The following is a 24,145-nucleotide window of genomic DNA, read 5'->3' as shown; positions in this document are numbered from 1 at the left end:
CTGGAAATTTATCCACTTTTATATTCCTTAAAAGTGCCAGTACTTCGTTCTCTTTAATCGACATAGTTTCCATAACTTCCCTACTTGTTTCCCGTACCTTACACAATTCAATATCCTTCTCCTTAGTGAATACCGAAGAAAATAAATTGTTCAAAATCTCCCCCATCTCTTTCGGCTCCACACATAGCTGTCCACTCTGATTCTCTAAGCGGCCAATTTTATCCCTCACTATCCTTTTGCTATTAATATAACTGTAGAAACCCTTTGGATTTATTTTCACCTAACTTGCCAAAGCAACCTCGTATCTTCTTTTAGCTTTTCTAATTTCTTTCTTAAGATTCTTTTTACATTCTTTATATTCCTCGAGCACCTCATTTACTCCATGCTGCCTGTATTTATTGTAGATATCTGTCTTTTTCCTAAGTATTCCTATGTCTTGTGTTGGTTTCAGTATTTAAGAAAGGATGTATATGCATTGAAAGCTGGAAGTTTACCCGACTGATAACCTGGAAGAGCGAGCAGTACCTTGACTAGACATAAAAGACCCTGAGCAGTTGTGATAGGACGGGCGAGGGGAGGGTCTCTTTCGAGAAAATTTGAACAAAGGATCACTCATTTAAAAAATCAGGGCTGCCCATTTAAGACATGATTGATTTGTTTTCATGTCTCAGAGGGTTTTGAGTCCTGGACCTGTGCAGAACAGAAATGAGCCTTCCACACGTTTGCCTCTGGGATAGAAGGTGAGAAGCCCAGGGAACTCTTTATTTGTTCTGCCCAGAAAGAGGATTTGAGAGTGGAAGTGCAGGAAAGAAATGAAATGTGATCAACAGCTTTGTCACCTATGGTAAAAGGGAAGTCACTATTCAGGGAAAAAGAAAGCTGCTCAGAGCCACCTCATCATTGGAACAGGTTCAACAAGAAAAGATTTGCAAGAATGCAATGCGGTCTTTACAGTAAGCAGGGCGGGAGATAAAAGCTATCAAAATAAATGTTGAAATATGTTCAACAGACACAAAATGCTGGAGGAACTCAACCGGCCAGGCAGCGTCTGTGGAAAAGTACAGTCAATGGTTGGGGCTGAGACCCTTGGAGTATGTTGGCTTGTAATGGATGTCTGTGGCTACCATACCTCCTGTAAGGGAGATGAGTGATCCAGGGAAGAAGAGTCAAAAATAGACCATGTGAAGGTGTGAGCAGGATGGGAATTGCAAAGACATTTTAAAATTTTTTATGAGTGCAGGATGTACCACCAATTCAGTTGTCAATATACCGGAGATGTAGTTGAGGGATGAGACTGGAGTACGACTGAAACCAAGATTCTTCCATGTACCCCACCCTACTTTCTGTAAGCCTCCTCTAAGTAATTCATAGGAGAGTAATCAAACCAAGATTTGACACCAGCTCACATATAAAGCGGTATCATCATTATGTGCATGTCATATGACATGGGCAATCACAGTCTTTGACCATGACTGTTCTTGGCAAATTTTTCTACTGAAGTTGTTTACCATTGCCACCTTCAGGGCAGTGTCTTTACAAGACGGGTGACCCCAGCCATTATGAATACTCTTCAGAGATTGTCTGCTTTGTGTTGGGGGTGGGGGTCGCATAACCAGTTATTGTGATATGCACCAGCTGCTCATACGACCATCCAGCACCTGCTCTCGTGGCTTTACATGACCCTGGTCGGGGGGCTAAGCAGGTGCTACACCTTCCCCAAGGGTGACCTGCAGGTTAGTGGAGGGAAGGGGCACCTTACAATTTCTTTGGCAGCGACCTCTCTCCGCCCTGCCACCCAAACAGAGTAGATAATTCAAAATGTTGGTCAAAAAGACGGGCTTATCTTGAGATGGCAAAAAAAATGGATTTAGTGAAGGCGTTCCAGAACTTCCAGCTTTAGCAGCTGAAGGCATAGCCACCAACGCTGAGGCATTTTATTTTTGAATGAACTAAAAAAAAATATGGAGGAAGCCAGGTGTCTTGAAGGAGATTGGAGATACTGAGGGGTGAGTTCCTTAGTTTTGAAAACAAAGGCAACAGTTTTGAAAGTTTTAGACTAAGCATTGTTTTCCTTGGAGTCTCTGAAGGTTGACATGATGGTTTATTGGAAACTGGTCCAGGATAGGAGGAGGCTGGCAAAATTTTAAGTTGTTGGAGGGGAAAGCAAAGGCTGCCTCTTGCAGATAAGAGTAACGCCTGCAGAAAACAATCTTGTAGATCAGAGCTTTAGCAAGCAATGAACCGAGGCAGAGGTGGAAATGATACAGCTGAAATTAAGAAGTCATGCTAATGGCTCCATTATATGGTCTGAGACTGTTGTCTGAATTCTTTGTAATGTCGAGGCTGTGAATGGTCTGGTTCATTTTCGTACACTTCTGCAGAAGAGAATGCATTGAACTGGAAATGACTATAATTTAGGATATTGATTGCTGCCCTTAAGTGTATATGTGGCCTTTCTTTGCCATTAGATAACAGTCCATTTCCATTCTCAGGAATGGAAGAGCTTGTGTATATGTGTCAGCTTCATGCTCACACGTTTGTGGAGTTTTGGTCACCTACCTGCAGGAAAAGTGTAAGTAAGGTTGAAAGAGTTCAGAGGAAATTTACAAGGATGTCGCCGGGTCTGGGGACCTGAGTTAAAAGAAAAGATTGAATAGGTTAGGACTTTATTCCTTATAACCTGGAAGATTGAGAAGAGATTTGATAGAGTAGATAAAATTGAGGGGTATAGATAGGATAACTGTAAGCAGGCTTTTTCCACTGAGGGTGGGTGGGACTACAACCAAAGATCATGGGTTAAGGGTGAAAAGTGAAGTGTTTAAGGGGAATATAAGGGGAAACTTCATTTAGAGGGTCATGGAAGATCGAAATGAGTGGCCAGCGCAAGTGGTGCATGTGAGCCCAATTTTAACATTTAAGCAAAGTTTGGATAGATGCATGGATGGTAGAGGTATGGTCCCGAGGCAGGTCGATGGGGCTAGGCAGTTTACACGGTTCCAGCATGGGACAAAGGACCAGTTTCTGTGCTGTAGTTTTCTTTAACTTAATGACTCTGTTTACGGATGTCCCTGTTTACTTTTGTAGGTGCTCCTTTTAATTATTTACTTGCATTTTGTTTGTATTTTACAACCTTTAGTCAGTTCTGTAGCTGACTCTGAGAATTGAATAGATCATAAGTGTTCAATGCAGAACTGCTTTGTTGGGAGCAAAGTCTGAAGGAGGTGCTGGATTCCAGGGAGAAATTTGCAAATTTATTAACAGGGTAATGTTGCTGTAGTAAAGATGTAAGCTGTGAGTGATTCTCTTCACAGGACCTGATATTTTATGCTACATAAATAATTTTATTTTTCCAGTGTCTGCTTTACCTTCATAGTCTTCATATTTTCAGTCTAGAATGGTAGAAATGTTGAAGTAATACTGCATGGAAATTAAATTATACTGTGAAGATTTTTGTTGGAGTGAATAATTGTTGCTAATAATTGGAGATCAGTTTTAAGAGCATTGCTGGAGTGACAATAAAAATTTATTTTGCAGAGCAATTTAGTCTGGCTTGGTACACGTGGTCTGAAATGGGGGTTCCCAACTTTCTCAAAATGTTGAAGGAACTCTGCAGGCCAGGCAGGATCCGTGGAAAAGAGTAAACTGTTGGCGTTCTGGGCCGTGACCCTTTGTGAGCCCTGATGAAGGGTCTCAGCCTGAAGTGTCGACTGTTCACCATTTTTCCATTGAAGCTGCCTGACCACTGAGTTCCTCCAGCATTTTTTGTGTGTGTGTGTGCTGCTTTGGATTTCCAGCATCTGCAGACTTTGTGTTCCCAGCTATGCCATGGACCGTTAACCGAGGGGTCCGTGGACCCCAGGTTGGGAGCCACTAGTCTGAATGTTGAATAATAACTTTCAAAAGGAAATTGCAAGGAAGATGGAGGAAGGGTGGAAGTGGGAATTAAGTACAGGATTGTAAAAGATTGTGGCTCAGATTCTGGTTCAGCCTGCTGTGCGTGTTTTTTTTTGACTTGTTTAAAACTTGAAGTAAAGGACGCACAGTCTTCAATGCTTATACCGACGATATAGAGGCACACTTAGTAGATCTGCTGTCTGTCGGTTTCAGTGACCTGGGCTCCACCGACTGAGTGGAGTTGGCACATTCTGCCATAGACATGTGGTTTCCCTTGAGGAGCTCCGACATCAAAAAGAACCTGTAGATTGACAGGTTAATTGGTCACTGTAAATTATTCCCAGTGTACTGTAAATGAGTGGTAGAATATGGAGGAGGGATTGGGGATAGATTGCAAAGAGCATGGTGATGGAGTAGATTTGCTCTGTGAGCCAACATAGTTATTGAGGCCAGTGCTATAAAGAAATTAGGCTTTCTCCTGAGCTGTATGGGGCTGATTTATTTTTTTTCTTTTCCATCATCTTGCATCTGCTTCCCAGCCATGAGGTTGTGCCAGGAAGTGTTGTAACTGGTTGGTTGGCAGCTGTCTGTCTCGAAGGACAATGGGTGATGATCAACATCACAAGCCTGGGCAGAAGGTATGCAGATCCTGAGATGCCCGGTCATCAAGATCCCCCTCCCGGCCTCACCATCGTAGTCCAAACGAAAGCTTGTGAAGCAATACGTTTGGCAGCAGCGTGGCTGCAGGAGCTGCCGGGAGGATGTTCAGTGATGTCCAGCCGCCTTAGGGGCTCCACTCCAGATTTGCTGTCTGAGTTTACTCCTGTAGCCTTTGTCTCTCCCGGGGCTGCCCACCAGGCAGTGGGGCTATCTATCCATTGCTGGGGATCTGGTTCACAACCACCAGGGTGTGTCCACCCGCTGGTGGGCCTGCACGCTACATGGGCAGGGGACACACCTCCTCCCCATCCTCTGTCGTTCAGCCTGAGTCCTCAAGGAGTTCAGTTTCCGTGTGTTGCCAGCAAGGAGGCACCACATGAGGCTTGCTGTTGGAGAGGCTGTGTACTGGCAGGGAGAGACTCGCACGTTCAGCTCTCCATTTTACAAGACTGCTGGCCAGTGGTGGAAGCTGAAAGTGAGAGCGATGAGCACTACCCACCACACTACCACACTAGACACATCACAACAACCATTTTGAAACAAGATACCAGCCCCATGGTGAGACAAGGCAGTGTTTTAGCTTTTACTTGGGTGTACCAACGGAAGCACCACACTTGGGCTATCAGGTGTCACAATTTCTGTTTAAATTAACTCTTTACATGCAAATAAAATCACTTCTGAACTGTTTGGAAAACATATTTTGGACATTTGCACAAAAAGAACGTTAAGATCAACATCTCCCTCGGTCAGCTCTCAATAGAGAAAACTGTGGTACTCAGGAATTGCCCATTTATGGGCAGATCTATTCCAATATTAGTGGAAGATTTTACTTGACAGAAGTAGTAATTCTGCTCTCCTGACTTTGCAAATGAGTGGATCACAGCTTCTAAGATCCTACAGCTAGTGCCCAAATGCAGCATGGCCAAATCTGATGACAAAGCAGAATTTAGCTTTTTTATATTTAAAAAAAATCGAATTGTCTTTTTGTATGTCGCCAGTTTGTTTTATTCCAAGGTCATGTGGAGGTGGGATTTAGACAAATGACACCCCTGTCAGTGGCCATTCCAACAAATTGGACACTTTAAATTGCAAAGGATGAAAACGTCCAGCATGTGGCACTGTTATTTTTGTTGGCAATATTCTACACCTGTGACCATGTTTCCCTGTGAACAAAATATATTTGCCTTGGCAAAGTTTAGCTTATATTTGTAAGATTCCTTTGTGTAGGCGAGGACCATAAGACATAGCAGCAGAATTAGGCCATTTGACACATTGAGTCTGCTCCACCATTCCAAAATGGCTGATTTATTATCCTTCTGAACCCCATTCTCCTGCTTCCTCCCCATAACCTTTGATGCCTTCCTGATCAAGAATCTATCAATCTCCATTTAAATTTACCTAATAACTTGGAGGTTAGTAAACTGGGGCAAGGTGGGCATGCGGGTACATTGGGGGTAAGGCAGATACAACATTATGTTCAGCGTTGTGCTTAGTCTCCCATATCCATGATGACTTTTCATAATTTTCCACTGTCAACTTTCCCTTGTGATTAGTGGAATTCTATACCTGGATGTGAACTATTATCCACCTAAGGCTAACTCCATGTTGTCGCTGCAGGTTGGATATCATTTGACAACAGTGAGTATTCATATCGGGCAGCACAGTAGCTAAGTGATTAGCACAACGCTTCACTGTTCCAGCGATCCAGGTTCAATTCCTGCAGCTGCCTGTAGAGGTTTGTAAATTTGCTCTGTGAACCCCTAGTTTCCTCCCACAGTCCAAAGACATACCGGTTGGAAGGTGAATTGATGATTGTAAATTGTCCCGTGATTAGGCCAAGGTTAAATTGGGTGTTACTTGGTGGTGTGGCTCAGAGGGCCTGAAGGGCCTATTTATGTCAGTTAATTAATTAATCAATCAGATTGAACCTTAATAGTTATTCAGAAACATCTGCTTGTCTTTGGTCACTGTGAATGTGAAGGTGTATTAACCACGGCTTTGCAAAAGTGAACGTGTATTTGAACACTTGAGAATGGCAGCAGTGAGAAGGGAGCATGGCCTGGATGCCGGGGGTTCTTGATTAACATGCCGGGGGATGCTTTCAGTACATGCATGCAAGGACAGCATGGTTCTGCATGGGTCCAGAAGTGTCACAGGTTTTTGCAACAATGCTTGGGCAGCAGATGAGCGATTTTTCACTTGGTTGTTTATTCTGATACCATCACCGTGAGCTTCTTGCTGTAGCTTTTTGTTTAAGACTGGTCAAGTGCAACTTCCACCATATACTTATAGTGCACGTTAAGCATGAGCATTCTTTTCTACTCTGTATGTATGTGTGCGTTCATATTCTTACCCTGATTGGACAGGCTTTATTCAGTATCTTCTGTATGTGATAGTGGCTGCTGAGTGTATGTCTTTGGTCTTTTGCTTTTGTAGCCCATCCACTTAAAGGTTCATCGTATTGTATATTTAGAGATGCTCTTCTGTTTGCACCACTATTATAATGGGTGGTTAGTTGAGTTACTGTTCACTTCCTGTCACTTTGAACCAGTGTGGCCATTCTCCTCTGACCTCGCTCATTAACAAGGCATTTTCATCCACAGAACTGGCTGAATTGTTTTTGTTTTGTTTTTCTTTGTTAACTCTAGTCACTGTTGTCCATGAAACCCCTAGGAGATCAGCAGTTCCTGAGATATTCAGACTACCCCATCATTGTAGAATCAAGTTCACATTGGTCACATTTCTTCCCCATTCTGATGTTTGGTCTGAACAACAACTGGACCCCTTGACCATGTCTGCACGTGGTTATGCATTGAGTTGCTGCCATATTATTGGCTGATCAGATATTTGCATTAATGAGCAGATGTACAGGCAGGCATACCTAATAAAGTGGCCACTGAGTGTACATTAAGTATATACCAACAGCTTAACTATATAAATAGCTTGTGTTACATAGAATGTACAGAACAGGAGCAGGCCTTCTGGCTCACTGTTTGTACCAATCAATGATTCCCATTTACCTAATCCAATCTGCCTCTTCCATGTTGTTTTGCAAGATAATATATAATGTCTTTGCTGGATCGCAATGCACATGGTAAAGTTGCAAGTCTGAGCTGAGGATTATAGTTTTTATTGGAAGATAGTCACTGTCTTTTTGCAAGTTTTGGTGCTCCAACTTAATTTTAATGGTGTGTCCATGGAGTCACTTGCATGAAATCACATTTGTCTAAGGCCTACAAAACTGTTCGGCAGAGCAAGCCACGGTAACTGGCTTACCACCTGAACTATTGCCTACATAACACTTACTGAGGGATAACATCTGTACCAACTGGTTACGTCAAAGAGTGATGACGTGTATAATTGAACATTCAAGTCTTTCTGCTTCTATGTTAAACAAAATAATATATTTTTGTAAAGTGAATGAAAATGCGAAGATAAAAGATGCCGTCACACTCAGATGTAGAAGGATTCTTCATTGCTGTTTTTGCAAGAGTTTTGTTTAACTAGTCAGGATTGTTAGCCCTGAGCTGAACCCTTGAACCTGGAGGACCCATGGACTGTACTTAGTCTGAGCTCTACCCTTTGACCTGTTTGGCATGGGTGACCCTACCAAGAGCCAAAGCACGAGGCCCTGACTCCAGCCAATGTACTGTAGCACATTCGGAATAGATACTTTTCCTGTCTCCATTCAGGTTCTCCTCTTTCAAAAAGTCCTCTCTTCTTTGGTTTGTTTTGTTGTTCAGTCTTTTTTTAAAGCAGAAACCAGGTATTTGTCTTTTGGCCACCAAATGCATGGTTTACTTCTGGATTGTCTTAAGACAAATGGTCATTATCTTGAATACTGGTTGAGTAGCTTTCTCCATAAAAGCTGCCTGACATGCTAAGTATTTCTAGCACTTCCTGTAATTCTTTGTTCAAGATTAGCCTAGATGGGTTTAGGGAAGACCTAACTCTTGCTCAGTATTTTAATTGAATAACACAGCGAGTTAGCCTCAGGGTAACTTGGGCATTAATGTTTTATGGTTTGGTATTTATAGACAATAGGTGCAGAAGTAGACCATTCGGCCCCTCGAGTCTGCACTGTGGCCCCTCGAGTCTGCACCTTTAATGAGTACATTTTAAAATATATTCACACAGGATTTTCTGCAAGATTCTAGTAGCTGAAGGGTTGCCTGGAGAAAACGTTTAGGATGTCCTTGTAAGCATGTTTGGCTGCTGTGCCTGGATGTTGGAATTCTAACAGTCTAGTGACAGTGCCAGCTTCCTATAGGTTCCAAGCAGTCACTAGGGAAGCCTGCTCCAGGTTCATGTAACTCCATTCACTTCAACAGAAAGGAGTAGCTGTAAGCAAAATGCAGTTTTTAAAGTAAAGACATGAATTTAAATAACACACAAAATGCTGGTGGAACGCAGCAGGCCAGGCAGCATCTATAGAAAGAAGCACAGTTGAGGTTTCGGGCCAAGACCCTTCGTCAGGACTAACTGAAAGGAAAGATAGTAAGAGATTTGAAAGTAGGAGGGGGAGGGGGAAATGCGAAATGATAGGAGAAGACCGGCAGGGGTGGGGTGAAGCTGAGAGCTGGAAAGGTGATTGGCAAAAGGGATACAGAGCTGGAGAAAGGAGAGGAATTTAACGTGGATTTAAATGTTTAGATTTTGAATGGTATGGTTAGCTCTTAATCCTCCAAGAGGACCACAACCTGTCGTGGTTTGGAGGCTTGTGAGCCTCGATGACCCGCAGTGCTACAGTACATTGGCTGGAGTCAGGGCCTCGTGCTTTGGCTCTTGGTAGGGTCACCCATGCCAAACAGGTCAAAGGGTAGAGGTCAGACTAAGTACAGTCCATGGGTCCTCCAGGTTCAAGGGTTCAGCTCAGGGCTAACAATCCTGACTAGTTAAACAAAACTCTTGCAAAAACAGCAATGAAGAATCCTTCTACATCTGAGTGTGACGGCATTCCTGGGTCTTCTCCTGGGACTTAGTGACTGACAGTAGTGAAAACTGAGGGAAGGTTACTGATGTGATGAAGGAAGCTCTGAACAACAGAGATGGAGGACTTCCATTGCTGCAGTAAGAGAAGAGCTCTTGATAGTTTTTGGATGTCTGTACTTTCTGAAAGCTAATAAAATGGCTTTAACCTTATGATTTGCACCTCATTGTTGACTTCGGAGGAACTTTCTGGATAACATTATCCCCAGATCTAACAATTCCTTTGTCCAGGTTTTTTCTCCCTCTCCACCATTTACCCTTTGACCGATAGATATTGTTTACAGCCTGGCCTCACCTTGACCTGTTGTCTCATTGGTCTCTTTCCCCCATCCTTGCCACAACTTAAACTCAACCTAGTTTCTACTTCACAATTCTAAAGAAGGATATTAAACTCAAAATGGTAACCCTTTCTCTTTTTTATAGACGCTACCTGACCTGCTGAGTGTTTCCAGCACTTTTAGTTCTTGTGTTTCTAATTATTTGAGTCAGTTAAGGTTGAGCAGATATGTTTTTTTCAGTTTCTATCATGCAAGTTTAGACCTTGTTGTCTTTTATTCCAGGCATGTTTGAGGTGAGGATGCAACGTTCACAGGTGTAGTGCTGCTGCTAACGGCCTCAAACGACATGAAAAATACGGTGAGGTGTTTACTGTCTTTAACAGCAACTGCTTTAAAAACTCAGCAAGAGTTTTGTTTTCAGGATCTTTCATCTATTTTACAAATGCTAGTCTGTATTTCCAAGGCTTACTGCTTCTCAATTTCAATTGTCACGTCTTTTGGTATTTATTGGGCATATAATTAAAGCAACTTTTATAAACCAGCCACAATCCATTCTTTTATCTAGTTTGGAATTGTAATATATAGCACATAACAGTGACAGTTTGGCTGTTGAATCTGCACCAGCTGTTTCAGAAGAGCAACTGAGTTACCCACATTACCTCACACTTCCTATTTTTTTCTCCAACTATTGTCCTGCTTTCCTTTTGAAAGGCCTACTATTAATTCTAATATCATACGGTGCAATCCAATTCTTAATCAGTCATTACATTTTTAAGGAAGAAATTCTAATATTTTGCTCATTTGACGGTATTCTGTTTATCTGCTTGCAGTTAATCCTTAAGTCATGGGAACACATTTTATATTTATTTACTCTGTTTAAATGTTTCATATTTTAAACACCTAACAAGTTGTAGCTTAGCTACTCACACAAAGTGCTAGAGGAGTCTGGGAGGGGAATAAAGTCTTGGCCTGAAACGTCAGCTGTTTACTGCCATCCATAGATGCTGTCTGACTTGCTGAGTTCCTCCAGCATTGTGTGTGTGTGTGTGTGTGTGTGCGTTGCTGTAAATTTCCAGTATCCGCAGAATCTCTTTTGTTTCTAATTTAGGACAGGTGACCTGGGTTCAATTCCCACCACCTTCTGTGAGGAGTTTCTACATTCACCCCGTCATTACACGGGTTTCCTCCTACAGCCCAAAAGATATACTGTTTGGTATGTTAATTGGACATTGTAAATTGTCCTGTGATTAGGCTAGGATTAAGTTGGGGCCTTCTCCATGCTGTATGTCAATAAATAATAAATAAAAATCATCCCCAAGACCAGGACAACTCTTAAACTATCTCTGTCACTGTCATGACTTGCAATATTTTGGTATCTGGAATTGGCCTCAATGATTCACCTGATGCTGACTTAGTGTTTTAAATAGATTCCATGAAAGTCCCTTGATTTGGAATTATTATAATTACTTGGAATTTATAGGTTACGTGGTTGGCACAACGTTGTGGGCCAAAGGGCCTGTAATGTGCTGTAAATTTCTGTTTTATTATATTCTTGAAATACTATTCTTAACCGTCCTGCGTTCTCTGCAGTTTTTAGCAACAACATTGCAAGGTTTCTCTTGCCAACAAAATGTTGTTTCACATTCCTCTTCATTTATTCATGTGAACATATCCATCGTCCATGTTCTCAGTGATCTGTGTTGGCTCCTGGACGATCATTGCTTTGCATTTCCTCTTCCTAGTTTTCAAGTATGTCCATACATCACTTTTCCTTCTCCCATTTTCATCTATGTAACTCCTATAGTCATAGTGCCCCCTGAGATCTCTGTATAACTGAATGTACCCAATTTTTTAAACTCACCACCAGCAATCATCTTGCCTTCAGCAATTTTAGACTTCAACCTCTTAAGTCAGCAATTTTAGTCTTCCTCTCTGCTGCATTAAAATGTTCTTTAAACCTCTCCACTAGTAAATTAACTCATTTCCTTTGAGAGTTAATGTCAGGTACTGTTCACTGCTCCGGGGCATCAAGGAGGTACTATGTAAATGTAGATTATAAATGCTCTGTGCACATGACAGTAATTTGCAGTGTTATAGTTGTATGACTGTCCGTTATGTGGATCTTTTGAAATGAGAATACAACACTGAAATACAATACTATGTAAAGGTTGTTATTTTGGTCCCAACCTTTTGTGTCCCATAACCTATAATTTCTCAGGAGAAGTAAAAATCAGGCAATTTGAAACTGATGCAGACACCATCCTTATTTTCCCCAAAGTAAATGTGGCAGATCATTATTTGAATAGCTGTTGTCTGTTGCCAGAATCCTGTACATCTTGCAAACTCACTTCCTCCTTGTGATTTCATTGCAGGCTGAGAGATTTGTAATCGCTCTAGTGATCTTCGTATTGACCACTCTCCTGATCATCTATAATTCCAGCAGCGGCAACAACTCCATTAATTATAAAGGACACTTTGTCCATGATGCTTTGACTCATGCACCATCAAGTTTAAAGAAATGGGTTACAAAAGATGATTATCTTCCAGTTTCAGGAAACAAGGTGAGGAAATGTCTCCACTCTTTGATTTCTGTGAAATCTATTAACATATAAGCGTGGAACTCTGTAACATGTTCTCCCAACCTGACAGCCTACATGAAAGCCTTCATCAGAATTGTTGAATGTCTTTTGCTAGGGTAGCAAAAGCTTTGACCAGCTCTCTGGTCACATGACCAGAATGCGTGGATGGAAAAGCTGCTAGAATTATATTGCGCCTTAAAAAAGAAAGGGATATATAAAGTAATTGCAGGCCAGTTAGTTAAACTTAGGTGATTAACATAGTGCAAACCTTCCTTTATAAAGGCACAGATTAATCAGAATCAGATTTATTATCATTGTTAGATAACATGAAATCAGTTCCCATGCAGCAGTGTACAGTGAAACAATAAATTACAAAAATATTCAAAATAAAGTAATAATGAGGTAGTGCAAGGCCATTTAGTATGTATGTATAGATTTTTGTATGTGTGTGTATTATATGTCTCTGTGTATATATAGATAGCTATTTTGCTAGCATAACTGAATTGTCTTTTAGGAAGGAAGATGTGTTGTTGAGGGCTGTGTGCTTGATGTGGTCTGCATGGACTTTGGCAAATCTTTGACAAGGTCCCATGAGGCAGCTTGGTCAAAAAGTAACACCTAAATGTAATTCCAGGAAGAGTGGGCCGGTTCAGGATGCAGTTTTCCAGTTATATGAAAACAACCTCTGGGTGTTTTGGAACTGAAGGCTGTTTGCATTGTAGTCTAGGCACTGAACATGGAAGTGAAAACATCTGTCTCCACTTGGCTGAAATTGCAAAGTCACTTTTGTATACTTAACGCAGGTGACTAAACTGGGAGTGTTGTTTTGCAGACCACTTGAGCCACAGCCTGACATAGTTGTACTCCTAAAATGATGCATTTAAAAGCAATATGCATCAACATGACATACTGACAGAGTATGGAAGAGACTTTCCTCTGCACCCTCAAGATTGACTCCAGGATCCATGAAGTCTCCTAGAAAGGTTAAATATCGACAAGAAAGTTTCCATCTCTGGCAGGTGGTGAAAAACCAAAATGAGGAATAAGCCTTTATGATCTTGTCCTGTGACTAATAATGTGTCAGTGAAATGATTGGTGCAAAGTCCTTGAGATCAAATCCCATCTTTGCACTGTGGACACCTTTCATTTTTTTATGTTTTATAACTTCAAAACATTAGGCTAATTCAAAGGAAGACACAGGAGTCTGAAGATGTGGGTCAGACTTGAGTGTTTGCCAATTTTTAAGTGAACAATCTGGGGCTGGCTTAGGAGACTGAGTTATAACCTTTTATGTAAATAATTAACACACTGAGGATGAACTGGTGTTTTGAGGAATTATAATGTGTAAGGAAATCATTTATTGGGTAACTGGCTCAACTGTTCAACCAGAGGAATCATTTTAATTGAAAATGTTAATCTCATTTAACTTCGCCGAAATCTTTATTTTGAATAAAGTACCTAGAATTCACCAGTCAGCTTTTGATGAGACCTCATCTTGTCCTTGCCTTAATGGATATTTTCTAACCATGTGACCATTGTATTGTGAGCAGTTTTGGGCCCCATGTCTAAGAAAGGATTGCCTGGCGACAGAGAGGGTCCAGAGGAAATTTACAAAAATGATTGCAGGAAAGAAAGAGTTAATTTATGAGGAAATTTTGATGGTTCTGGGTTCGTACTCATTGAAATTTAGAAAAACGAGTCAGAATCTCATTGAAACCTACCCAATATTGAAAGGCCAAGATGGAGTGGATGTTTCAATTAGTGGGAGAGTCTAGGACCACAGAGCACAGACTCAGTGTAGAGCAGAGACTAGGATGAATTTCTTTAGCCAGAGTAAGGTGAATCTGTGGCGTTCATTACCACAGATGGCTGTGGAGACAATGAATTTAAAACCGAGTTTGATAGTTTCTTGATTAGAAAGGGTGTCAAAGGTTGTGGAGTGGCGGATCAGACAGTGGGTCAAAAGGCCTAATTCTGCTCTTAGGTCTTAATGATTTTATTGAGAAAAATCCCAAGCGTTGACTAAACTTTGTCATGCATCAATTAACTCTATTTACAATGGTTAATGTGCCAAGGGACTTGAATTCAAGTCAAAAGTCAAGTCAAGTCACTTTTATTGTCATTTCGACCATAACTGTGGGTACAGTACATAGTAAAAATGAGACAGTGTTTTTCAGGACCATGCTGTTACATGACTCAGTACAAAAACTAGACTGAACTATGTAAAAAAACAACACAGAGGAAAAAAACACACACAACAACTGCACTAGACTACAGACCTACCCAGGACTGCGTAAAGTGCACAAAACAGTGCAGGCATTAGAATAAATAATAAACAGGACAATAAGGCAGTAAGGTGTCAGTCCAGGCTCTGGGTATTAAGGAGTCTGATAGCTTGGGGGAAGAAACTGTTACATAGTTCATTCATTCATTGTTCATTGGAGGATGCAAAGATAAATTTGCAACTTGTGATTCTGGAAAGTATTCCTTGTTGACCTGGTGAAAGCAGATTTATTGGTAATCTTCTAAAGGAAGTAGGTAGATACTTGCAGGGGGAACTAGTTGGTGAAGGTGAAGCAAAGGAATATAGTGCTGATAGTTGGGTATGATGCACTGAAGAAGCTGGTCTATTCTGTATGATCTTAAAGCTAACTAGCTGATTACAGGCTGGAACAGGAGGTGAATTCTTTCACAAACAAGAGGAAACCTGCAGATGCTGGAAATCCAAGTAACACACACAAAATGCTGGAGGAACTCAGCAGGCCAGGCAGCATCTATGGGAAGGAGTAATGTTCACTGTACTCTTTTTCCATAGATGCTGTCTGGCCCACTAAGTTCCTCCTGCAGTTTGTGTGTGTGTTGCATGAATTATTTCAGGTGACTCTGTGGCAATTTACAGTGATCTCCAGTTCATCAAACTTAGTCCCCACATCTGACACTGAAGCTTCATAATTAAACACATTTTCCTTTCTGAACCACTCTTGCCCACTTTCCCCACTTCTCCACTGTTTTATTGGCTATGTAATCACCAGGAAAAAGCAGAAGTACAGAGCAAATAGCCCTAGCCCCTTAATTGGAAAATTTAAAATAAAGTCATTTTCTTCTCTCTCTTCTCTCCCCACCCCATTGAAATGTTAATCCACCTTCCCTCTCCACGATATCTTCTTGAGAGGCAACCAATTTAGTGATTGTCACTTTGACACCAGTAATGCCCTGTTGCTCTGTTTCAGACAATGAAGCTCCATTGTGGGTCGTGTGCACTTGTCACCAGTTCCAGCCACTTGCTTGGCAGTGAGGCTGGGTCAGAAATTGACGAGACCGAGTGCATCATTCGTATGAATGATGCACCTACCTCTGGATACGAGAAGGATGTCGGGAGTAAAACAACGCTGCGGGTTGTCGCACACTCCAGTGTTTTCCGGGTGATGAGGAAACCCCAGGAGTTCCTTAACAGAAGCCAAGAAATGGTCTTCATCTTTTGGGGGCCTCCGCAGAAAATGCAGAACAGAAAAGGCGGCATCTACAGACTCATTCACCAAGTCGGCTCGTTGTTCCCAAATGTCTCCACGTACATCGTTGCTCCGAAGAGGATGCAGCAGTTTGATGATTTATTTCAGAGGGAAACTGGGAGAGACAGGTATTACGACAATGTATACGCAACACTTTGAAATGAATCTTTCTCTTGTAAATTTTTACACCTTCATTACACCTTTCCATTACAGGTCTCATGCTCTGTTCCTAGTTTCACTGTGCCTGTGGCCATTCCTTGTGTTTGTGTGGACAATCTCTGCTGCCTAATGACCAGAGCATTTGATAGTGGTTGTAAATTTGTACAGCCATTAATGATTCCTCCCTCCCAAAACTGCCCTGCACTTCCTTTTAATTTCATCCAACTCTGTCTCAATTCATCGTGCATGTATTACTCATTGTCGAACACACACATTTTCTAATGTGCATTGTGTCTCAGCAGCTGGTGTTCTTCCTACATGTGTGTTTTGCCAACTGAGAATCAGGTTTAATATCACTGGCATATGTTATGAAATTCATTAAATGTGATCTGCATGTTCTAAAAGTTTCTCTGCTTTTACAATGGCAGTCACTTGGGGTCACTGTATCACCCAGTGGTTTAGTGATAAGGTGTCTTTGTGTTTACAGAAGCAAGCTGACTTGCCAAACAATACTGCTGAAGCAACAAAGTAACATCTTGTGACAAACAAAAGATTTATCTTCTGCAAAATAGTGAGTGAGGAGGAGTTAAATTGTGTGTGAGATCAGTTCCATTGTGTAACCAAGTAGTGTGAGGGCACAATAGAAGGGAGAATTAAAACCAGTCCTCATCTTTCTCATCAGGCAGGAATTTGAGTCTTCACTGTATGCAGCCACAATAGCATTTTGTTTAACAATGCATGCATGGCGACGTGTGGTGTGCTGTTATCCTAACAAAGCACCTTGTGCATGTAGTCATTATCATTTTCTTCAATTATTTTCTTTTTAAAATAATTTTCTTGTCTCTTTCTGAGCTTAACCCTGAATCCCTATGGCATTGGGCTTATTAGGGAACACTTTGTATGGATCTTTACCACATATCTCTTGCAAGTCTTGATCTGGGTAACTAGAATTTGTACTGCTTCATCAGTGAATAATGGGTTTGAGTTGCTGAGCTTGGTCAGTGTGGGATGTAAGCACTTGCGTAGACTTTGAGCTGCATGGCCTGTTCTGTTCTGTGGATCCCATTATTAATGGGATTTGATTTTCTTTCTTATTTGACTTTGAAGAAAGAAATCGCATTCCTGGCTGAGCACAGGCTGGTTCACCATGGTGATTGCTATTGAGCTCTGCGACAGTGTCCATGTGTATGGAATGGTTCCTCCCAATCACTGCAGGTACGTGCTCATCATCAGAGCTGCTACACCACCTTCGTGCTGGGGTGGGGAGAGCAAGTGGGACTAAAATCACAACAGCTACTGCTGTACCTTCTAGCCTATTGAGTAGGAGAGGGACTGAGATTCAATATTGTGAAAAGTGACCTTAACACTTGTTCTTTTTAAGCTGTGAATGTTGGAGACTAATATTTTCTTTCAAATACTGTATTTACCAAACTGGTTCTTCCCTATTAATTTTAAATCAAAATCCTTTGATATTGTTCTCCTCAAGTAACCCTATCCACTTTCAGGCGACATGTTGTTCCTTTTGTGGAATAGTAGCCTAGTGACATGACATGTATAATTGCAGAAAAATACTAAGTGCCGTATCTGGCATTTCTCCCCTGCAATAATGCTTTCTGTTAAATGATCCTCAGATATCATCCCTCTAATTGACCTCAAATCCTTATTCTCAAGTTACGTTACTTGTTGCTCTGAATGCAATTAAGAACTAAATTAATACATTTAAATGTAACTAAAATCAAGAGTTACAAATAATATATTCTTGTCATATGACCCATTTTACGTCAACTATTAACTTTTTCCAGTTAATCCCACTTCTGTCATTCATTGCCCACAGCCCAATAATTTTGTTTTGCCACCAAGAATTCTTTCCTGCTTGTATGTCATAGGGTATGGAAGCTAATTTAATCAGTTGGTGCATTTATGATCATAACTTACAATGTAAACTTTTTTTGAACTAATGTTACCACTTGCTTTGGTAAATACCCTATGAATTTCTGGTCACTGGATGGAGATGGAGGGGAATGATTACTCCACTGAAAATCTTACGATTTTAACACCCCTATCTGATCAGGTCTGGTTTCTCCAAACTCACTACATAGCAGAGGTACCTCATCCATTGTGTCAGTCAAGCAAATCTTCTGTGCATCTTCTCCAAAATCTTGTCATCATTCTTACAGTGTGATGCCTGAATTGTGAATAGTCATCATTCTGGAATTTGTAAGTTGTGGGCTTGGTATATTGGCTGTACTTGTGGGCTACCACCAGCACAATTCTTGCTGATTTGACTTGATGCAGACTAAGCAATTTTACTATGTTTTGATGTACATGTGACAACTAAAGCTAATGGGACTTGAGAATTTTTTTAAAAACAGTAAAAGCTGGAAATATGAAATAAAAGTGGAAATGTTGGAAATATTTAATAGGATCAGCAGCATCTGTGGAAAGGGAAGCGACGAAATATACATTGTCCTCAGTTTCTCTTTCCACAGATGCTGCTTAGTTTCCTGAGTTTTTCCTGCATATTCAGTTTTTTAGCTGAACTTGAGCTTTGAGTACTACAATACTAGCACCAAATTCAGGAAGCAACAACACAAAATTTGCCTCACCATCTGGCAGTGTGGAGATGCCCTTGTGATGACCTAACCCAAGATTACTGTTTTTTAGATAAGTTTCCTACCTATATCCGGTACTGGGAGAGAAGTGCCCAGTAAGATAGATTATGTTCTTTCTTCAGTCTGCGTTTGCTGATATTCTCAGCTGAAGGAATAAAGGGTCTGAAGCTACTGTACTTGGGGAGTGGAAAATAATTTGTACTGTGATCCAGCCAGTACAACCCTTTATAAAAAGGTGTGGGGAATGAAACCTGGATGTGCCACTTTCCATAGAATGATAGCCGAAATACACTCCTCTTGGAATTGTGCATGTCCTCTTAATAAAAGAGACCCTGACCCATGGAAAGATGTGTTCAAAAATACGGAGAAATGTTGATGTTGTAATGTGAACAAAGCCATCAGACAGAGACTGAAGCTAGTGAATGTAGAATTAGTTTATTCAACACAAAAACCAGCAGTAGGTGTCATATTGTGACCTTTCTGGAGGAAGAGTCCTTTTTGATGTAATATTACATGACCTTTTATAAGCTAAAGGTTAAAGGGCTATTCTATATTTGCAATGCATCTACAATGCTTCCTTTGAATTACATATAATTTTCACACCATCTTCTTTGCATCCACACTCCAGCTACCCAAAAATGAATATTAATCAGCATTGTCTGGTTTCTCAGATACCTGCTGTCCACAGCTCCAGGAACCTATTGTCCAGGGCTGCATTTTAAATTTAACCTACAATCCATGTTCAGGTCTAATGATTGGTTGCTGAGGTTAATATTTGCCACATGCCCTAATTCCAGAATATGCCCTAACAGTTGAAAATGTTGGATCCTGTTTCTATTGACATAAGTAGTTAAATGTTTTACCTATTGATAAAACTAATGCGATTTCTTTTTAAAACAGGAAGCCTCAACACAAGCGAATACCCTATCATTATTATGAGCCAAAAGGTCCAGATGAATGCATGATGTTCATTGGGAATGAAAAAGCCAAGAGGGGGAATCACCATCGCTTCATCACCGAGAAGGACGTGTTTGCTCAGTGGGCGAAGCTGTATGACATCGTCTTCTCACATCCCAGCTGGTGACCTGTACCTGGTACTCTGTCACACCTGCGTTTCCTGAACTCTGTATACTTAGCTTAGAAGCACAGTTGCTCTGGGATCGATGCAAACTGGAGCCGATAAACTATGTTGGCCATATTTGGAGGGAATGGTAGGTCACAGGATCATAAGCATCATTGTGGAAGGCTTGTAAGGAGAGCTGGCACAGCTAAAGGGGTGAAGTGATGTTTGACCTGCAGTGCTGTATGATCTACTTCTACAGATCAGTTCGGTAGCATCAGTCCCTATCTAGTCTGTAACCCAACCTGCAGAATGGTGAATGGACTTTCAGGCAAGACTTGTTTAATGCTGCTTCATCCTCCAATTCTGCATTCCTAATAATGTTTCCTAAGTAATTGATTTGTTCTTCAATGGTGTTGAAGATTTCATTGGGAAAAGATCTCTGTACAAGAGACACTGAGTTGCATTATAACATTTGAATATTCTGTGGATTTTGGCTTTGGATTGTAGTGAATTGAGAAATGACTTTGGAGATTCTACAGGGATTCAGGGCTAAGTTAAATGATACAACTTTCTCTTTGCTTTATACTTGTGTTTTAGTTTTCTCTAATATTCACAGTGGAAGTGTACTCTCCATAAGACTAGTGGGAAAATTAATTTCAACTGACCAGATTAAATCTAATAAATAATACTGATGGCATTATCCAAATGGAAGCCAGATGCAATATATCTAAAAAGTAGATTTTGATTTCATTATTCTGGGTGGTTTTCTGTCACAACTGGACAGCTTACATTAAGCCAGTCCACTGGGTTCAAAATGTTGTTATCTGTGCTGACCTTTCTCATTCCTACATATGTTTTGATGAGGCCCTTGTGTTGAAAATAATGTCCACTTGTTGGTTTTGTAATAATAAAGACCATAAGACATAGGAGCAGAATTAGGCCATTCAGCCCATCGTCGTCATGGCTGATTTATTTATTATTTCTTCCAAACCCATTCTCCTACCTCAAGGGGTTTTTTATTTTGGGATTTGAATGAGCCCTGAATTGCTTGGTACACATTCAAATGGACAGAGCACAGATCCTTAAGAAGTAAGATCAGTCCTTTTAAGTCAGAAAAGGAACCTTAAAGAATTAATTTATTATCTTCAACAAACCTCATAGCATTTATGTTACTACATTCCCTTTCGTTTCAAAAAACTTGCCCAATTTTGAGTATGGTCGAAGCCCCATACTGACCTCATGTTACCTGCTTGAGTTTTATTAAATTCTGGCTATCCTGTGAAATGTTTCCTTTTTGATGTAAATGTTGGTCTTTTTGTTTTTTGCTCTTATTACTTGGATAGGTAATGATTTTGTTGTCTCATTGTGGTACCATTTGTATTTTGTATCTAGTTCTCTCCTTTTATTGATCTCAGACAAATTGGATGAATGGGCAAAAAAAGTGGCAGATAGAATGCAATGTTGGGAAATGTATGATACTGCATTTTGGTAAAAGGAACAATAGTGTGGACTATTATCTAAAGGAGGAGAAGGTTCAGACATCGGGACTTGGGAATCCTCATGCAAAACTCCCAGAAGCTTAACGGTAAAGAAGGCAATGCAATGTTGGCATTTATTTCAAGGGGAACAGAATTTCAAAGCAAAGAGATGCTGCTGACCCTTTAAGACACTAGTCAGGCTGCACTTGGAGTATTGTCAGCAGATTTGGGTCCCATGTCTCAGAAAGGAATATGTTGTCATTGGAGAGAGTCCAGAGGGGGTTCACGAGGATGATTCCAGGACTGAAGGGGTTAACATATGAGGAACATTTGGCAGCTTAGGGCCTGTACTCACTGGAAATTAGAAGAATGTGGGAGAATTTTATTGAAACCTACCAAATATTGAAAGGACTAGATAGGGTGGATGTGGAGAGGATGTTTCCTGTGATGGGGGTATCAAGAACTAAAGGACACAGAATTGAGGGGTGACCCGTTAGAACAGAGGTAAGGAGGAATTTTATTAGCCAGAGAGTAGTGAATCTATGGAATGTTGTGTCACAGACTATGGTGGAGGCCAAGTCTGTGGGTATATTTAAGGCAGAAGTTGATTGTTTCCTGATCAGTCAGGGCATCAAATGATATGGTGAGATGGCAGATGTATTGGATCAGCCATGATGGAATGGCAGAGCAGACTCGATGGGCTGAATGGCCTAATTCTGCTTCCATGTCTTATGGTCTTTACCTGTTTTTCTAAAATTTTATTTAGAGATGCACCAGGTCATTTGTACTGTAGACATAAAGAACTACAGATACTAGAATCTGGAGCCACGCCAAAAAGCTGGAGGAACTCAGTGGGTCAGGCAGCATCTGTGTAGGAAAATGGACAGTCGATATTTTGAGTCAAGGCTCTAGATGAAGGGTCTCTTTAACTGTCCACTTCCTGTCATTAATGCTGCCTGACCTTTCATCTGGAATCTTGACTTGAAATATCAGCAAGGCTCGTCATCTGGGGCCTTGGCTCTAAATATCGACTCTCCATTCTCCTCCATTAATGCTTTCTGACCGGCCGAGTGCCTCCAGCTTTTTACTGGTATTCCAGTTGTACTTTGGACTGTATGTATAGAAAACTTCCTGTATTCTCCATAGTGTGCCTTAATCCAAGCTCCAAAGAGCACCCTCTACTGTACCATTGGGACAATTAGATCAGTATTCATCCTCTCTCTCTGTCTCTGACACTGCCAGTCACAAATCACTGTACAGTTTTATCTATGGACTCATCCTGCCATGAATGCATTTCAATGGGCTTGGTCACTTTCAGTATGTGCTACCCTGCTGGAAGTGGTTTCATGCCCAAACACAGATAACAAAGGATTCTCCAGCTGACTGAATTGGCCTGTGAGAACTTTCAATTGGTCCCAGAAGAACTGCATTTCCCATGCTGTCTGATCATGTGTGCTTTGCTCTAGTTCCAGGTACCTTTCTGCCTATTCTTGCCTACCAAAGCTAGATTACATTTCAATTTCTGTCAATTTTTAACCAAGTAATTTATGTCATTGTTGCAAAAAAAGATGATTTTGGGTACCAGACACATAAAAAAAAGGAAGTGAAACATACAAAGATGGGATTTCATGACATTTTGTATCAACTGTTTCCTGACATTTTGTACCTTGTGTAGTTGCCTATTGGCAAGAATATTTTATAAATGGAGAACATAAGGGATGCAGTTGTTTGTTTTGGGAAGCCAAGCTAGAAATCCTCCGATACACTCCCTGTAACTACCTTTGATAATTAAATCTTTTCAACACATGCACTAAGATGGGAAGGAGCATTAAATCTACAAGCAGCTTCCAATATATTGCAAGTTGTAGCACAGAGATTTGTGCATAATCAGGACATTGAACTAGTAGAAGATGCAGTGAACACAAACTTGGTGGGTTTATTCTGAAGTTTATCAAAGCACACAAAATGATTGGAGCTGGAATTAAATGAACAGCTCTGGCAAGACTCCATCACAGAAATGATTGTGCCTGTATTAAAATATTTTTACATTTGACCACTTTGTACTCTGTTTCCTGCTTTACTTTTTAAATGAGAGTTGGTAATTGTGGGATATTTTCATTTGGAAGTTACATGTGAACACTCTGTTGCGATGTTATACAGACGGGGAAAAAGCTGGAAATACTTGGGCACGTTGGGTAAAGAGGAAGATTTGAGGTCAAGGGAGTGAAGATAAAGGAAAGGTTGATCACTGCATGTAACAAACAATCTACTGGTGGAACTCAGCTGGTCAAACAGCGTCTTTAGGGAAAGAAGGGATTGTCATTTTGGGGCGAAACCCTACATCAGGAGCCTTTATCCAGCTGCAACAGGGAGGTAGTGAAGGGGGTTTGGCGACCTCCTGTTTGAAAAGCACTCAGTATCCTGCTGAGGGATCAGTGTCCTGGGTGATGATAAGAACTGGAAACCTTTGAAGTGGCAGAGGGACTTGGAGGTGTCAGAGATGCAAGTGGAAAGAAACTTTACAATAGAACAAACTCCATGTGGGAAGCAGTAATTCCTTTGGAGCAAGGCAAGAAAATCTTCAAGGTTCATTTATCTGTAATGGGATGTGGAAGTAATTGGCAGTGCTGACCATTGTCCCTGAATTAAGGACAGGTTAAGACTACACCACATGGATGTGTCTGGAGTCACGGATTCTAATGTTCATTGGTTCAGTGGTTCAGAAGCAATGGGCGAGCAATTGACACAAACTGCAGGTTTGTGTCACTGGGAGAAGCAGCATGCACTCAGCTGTAGGAAAAGTTGATTGTAATGTTCCCTCTAATTTTTATTATAGCTGTGCAAGATAACTATTGCTTTGAGCAGAGAAAAAAATTTACATGGACTAAAAGCTGCACTGCCATTAAATACTATTTTTTGGCAAT

The 24,145-nt window shown here is 40.9% G+C and overlaps 1 protein-coding gene across 1 annotated transcript in view; it reads left to right on the top strand.

Annotated features, from left to right (window-relative positions):
* The window catches only part of st6galnac6 (ST6 (alpha-N-acetyl-neuraminyl-2,3-beta-galactosyl-1,3)-N-acetylgalactosaminide alpha-2,6-sialyltransferase 6), a 43,460-nt gene extending 20,186 nt beyond the window's left edge, over window positions 1-23,274 (top strand). Inside the window, exons 2-6 of the mRNA XM_059993690.1 lie at window positions 10,104-10,179; window positions 12,194-12,382; window positions 15,631-16,037; window positions 17,176-17,283; window positions 19,581-23,274. Coding sequence (XP_059849673.1) covers window positions 10,168-10,179; window positions 12,194-12,382; window positions 15,631-16,037; window positions 17,176-17,283; window positions 19,581-19,764 — 900 coding nt within the window. The 5' untranslated portion in view covers window positions 10,104-10,167 and the 3' untranslated portion in view covers window positions 19,765-23,274. The remainder of the gene's footprint in view (window positions 1-10,103; window positions 10,180-12,193; window positions 12,383-15,630; window positions 16,038-17,175; window positions 17,284-19,580) is intronic.
* The last annotated feature ends 871 nt before the right edge of the window (window positions 23,275-24,145 follow it).

Source organism: Hypanus sabinus, chromosome 18 (genome assembly GCF_030144855.1).
Source record: "Hypanus sabinus isolate sHypSab1 chromosome 18, sHypSab1.hap1, whole genome shotgun sequence".
In the NCBI taxonomy this organism is placed as follows: Eukaryota; Metazoa; Chordata; class Chondrichthyes; order Myliobatiformes; family Dasyatidae; genus Hypanus; species Hypanus sabinus.
The sequence above is the reverse complement of the archived record's forward strand: the minus strand, read 5'-3'. Positions and strand labels throughout refer to the sequence as shown.